Source organism: Clupea harengus, chromosome 19, assembly GCF_900700415.2.
Source record: "Clupea harengus chromosome 19, Ch_v2.0.2, whole genome shotgun sequence".
Taxonomy (NCBI): Eukaryota; Metazoa; Chordata; class Actinopteri; order Clupeiformes; family Clupeidae; genus Clupea; species Clupea harengus.
This window is the reverse complement of record NC_045170.1, coordinates 638,622-640,146: the sequence shown is the minus strand read 5'-3', so window position 1 is coordinate 640,146 and position 1,525 is coordinate 638,622. Positions and strand designations below refer to the sequence as shown.

Sequence of the window (1,525 nt, the reverse complement as noted above, 5' to 3'; positions counted from 1 at the left end):
TATACACTTGCTCTCCTGGCATTCATTGTTGCCTTATCCAGCCAGATCATGGAGCTTACTAACCGGACTGTTCGTTCCACTTGTGCACGTGAGTCCACTGTGTTGTGCCATTGTTGAGTGACAGTTTTGAGTGACATTGTTTTGCAGTGACATTTAAAGTTTACAGTTTCTTCACTGTTAAATTACACTACAGCTCCGGGTGGCTGGCTGCACGTAGCCTGTGTAGGCTACAGAAGTACGCACAGAGTGTGCATATAACCATTTTTTGACCTACCACTCGCTAGCCTCCCACGGCCCAGGGTCCCCTGCTGGAAATACTGAGGACCACCGCCGTGCCACGGACTACCCCATGCGGCCCTATCCCCCTGCCATCTAGTAAATAGCCTCCTAGGCTTTTAAGTTCCCTCTCTCCCCCTGCCAGAGCCCTATTGAAGCGACCTGGCATTAAAGACTCTTCTTTTTTATATTCAATTTTAAACCCTGATTCCTTGAGTCCTGACATCATCTTTGGGGTGGGGATACGGTTTGCTCCTCAGAGTAACAATTTAGATTAAGTGGAGGCCCCAGCGCCCCCACCTGTGACACATGCCCAAGTTAAAGCAGCTATATGTTTGGCAGGCAATTGCATAGCCATTCGAGGTGCAATGGAATTTCCCTTATTGTTTGGGGGCCATTGATGTGAAGCTTGTGAGTATTGGAGCAACACCCAGCTCAGGCTCCCTGTCTTCTAAAGGGACAGACTCCATTGTCCCACTGGCAGTAGGAGATGCCAACTACTGCTTCCTTCTAACTGATGTGGGTGCGTATGGGTGCAGAAGTGATGGTGGCACCCTGAGGGAGTCTGCTATCGGCCGCGCTCTTGAGGCCAGGACCTGGGGAATCCCTCCAGATGCCACCCTACATGGAGCTGATGACCTTGGGCCACGTCCACACACCTTTGTTGGAGATGAAGCGTTTCATGCAGCCCTGTCCTGGAAAGAACCTCTCATCAACATTCAGAATGTACCACAGGATGATGGGACAGCACCTTAATGTATCAGTTTGTATGTGTGTGTGTGCTGAATTTTAAACTGTATTTTTGTTTTTTTGTGTGTGGAAGAGTGTGTGCGCGTGCATACATGTTTATATGTTGTATCCATTTGTATGTATGTGTGTGTGTGTGTGTGTGTGTGTGCATGTCAGCTCCTGTCAGGGCCATGGACCATACTTCTGTAACAAAAAAGTCTAGGCAAAATTGACCAGGTAGACATTGAGAGAGCAGCATGTTACACAAACACAGTTACCAATGCCTGTGTGGAGAACATTCAGAACACAATACTTCTAGTTCAACTAGCTTCATATAGTAGCTGAGGTATCATCATATAGTAGCTGAGGTATCTTCATATAGTAGCTATCATCATATAGTAGCTGAGGTATCTTCATATAGTAGCTGAGGTATCATCATATAGTAGCTGAGGTATCTTCATATAGTAGCTGAGGTATCATCATATAGTAGCTGAGGTATCTTCATATAGTAGCTGAGGTA

The 1,525-nt window shown here is 46.6% G+C and overlaps 1 protein-coding gene across 1 annotated transcript in view; it reads left to right on the top strand.

Annotated features, from left to right (window-relative positions):
* LOC105910531 overlaps positions 1-1,032 on the top strand; it is a 21,911-nt gene extending 20,879 nt beyond the window's left edge. Inside the window, exon 6 of the mRNA XM_042710713.1 lies at positions 816-1,032. Coding sequence (XP_042566647.1) covers positions 816-1,032 — 217 coding nt within the window. The remainder of the gene's footprint in view (positions 1-815) is intronic.
* Positions 1,033-1,525: the final 493 nt, after the last annotated feature.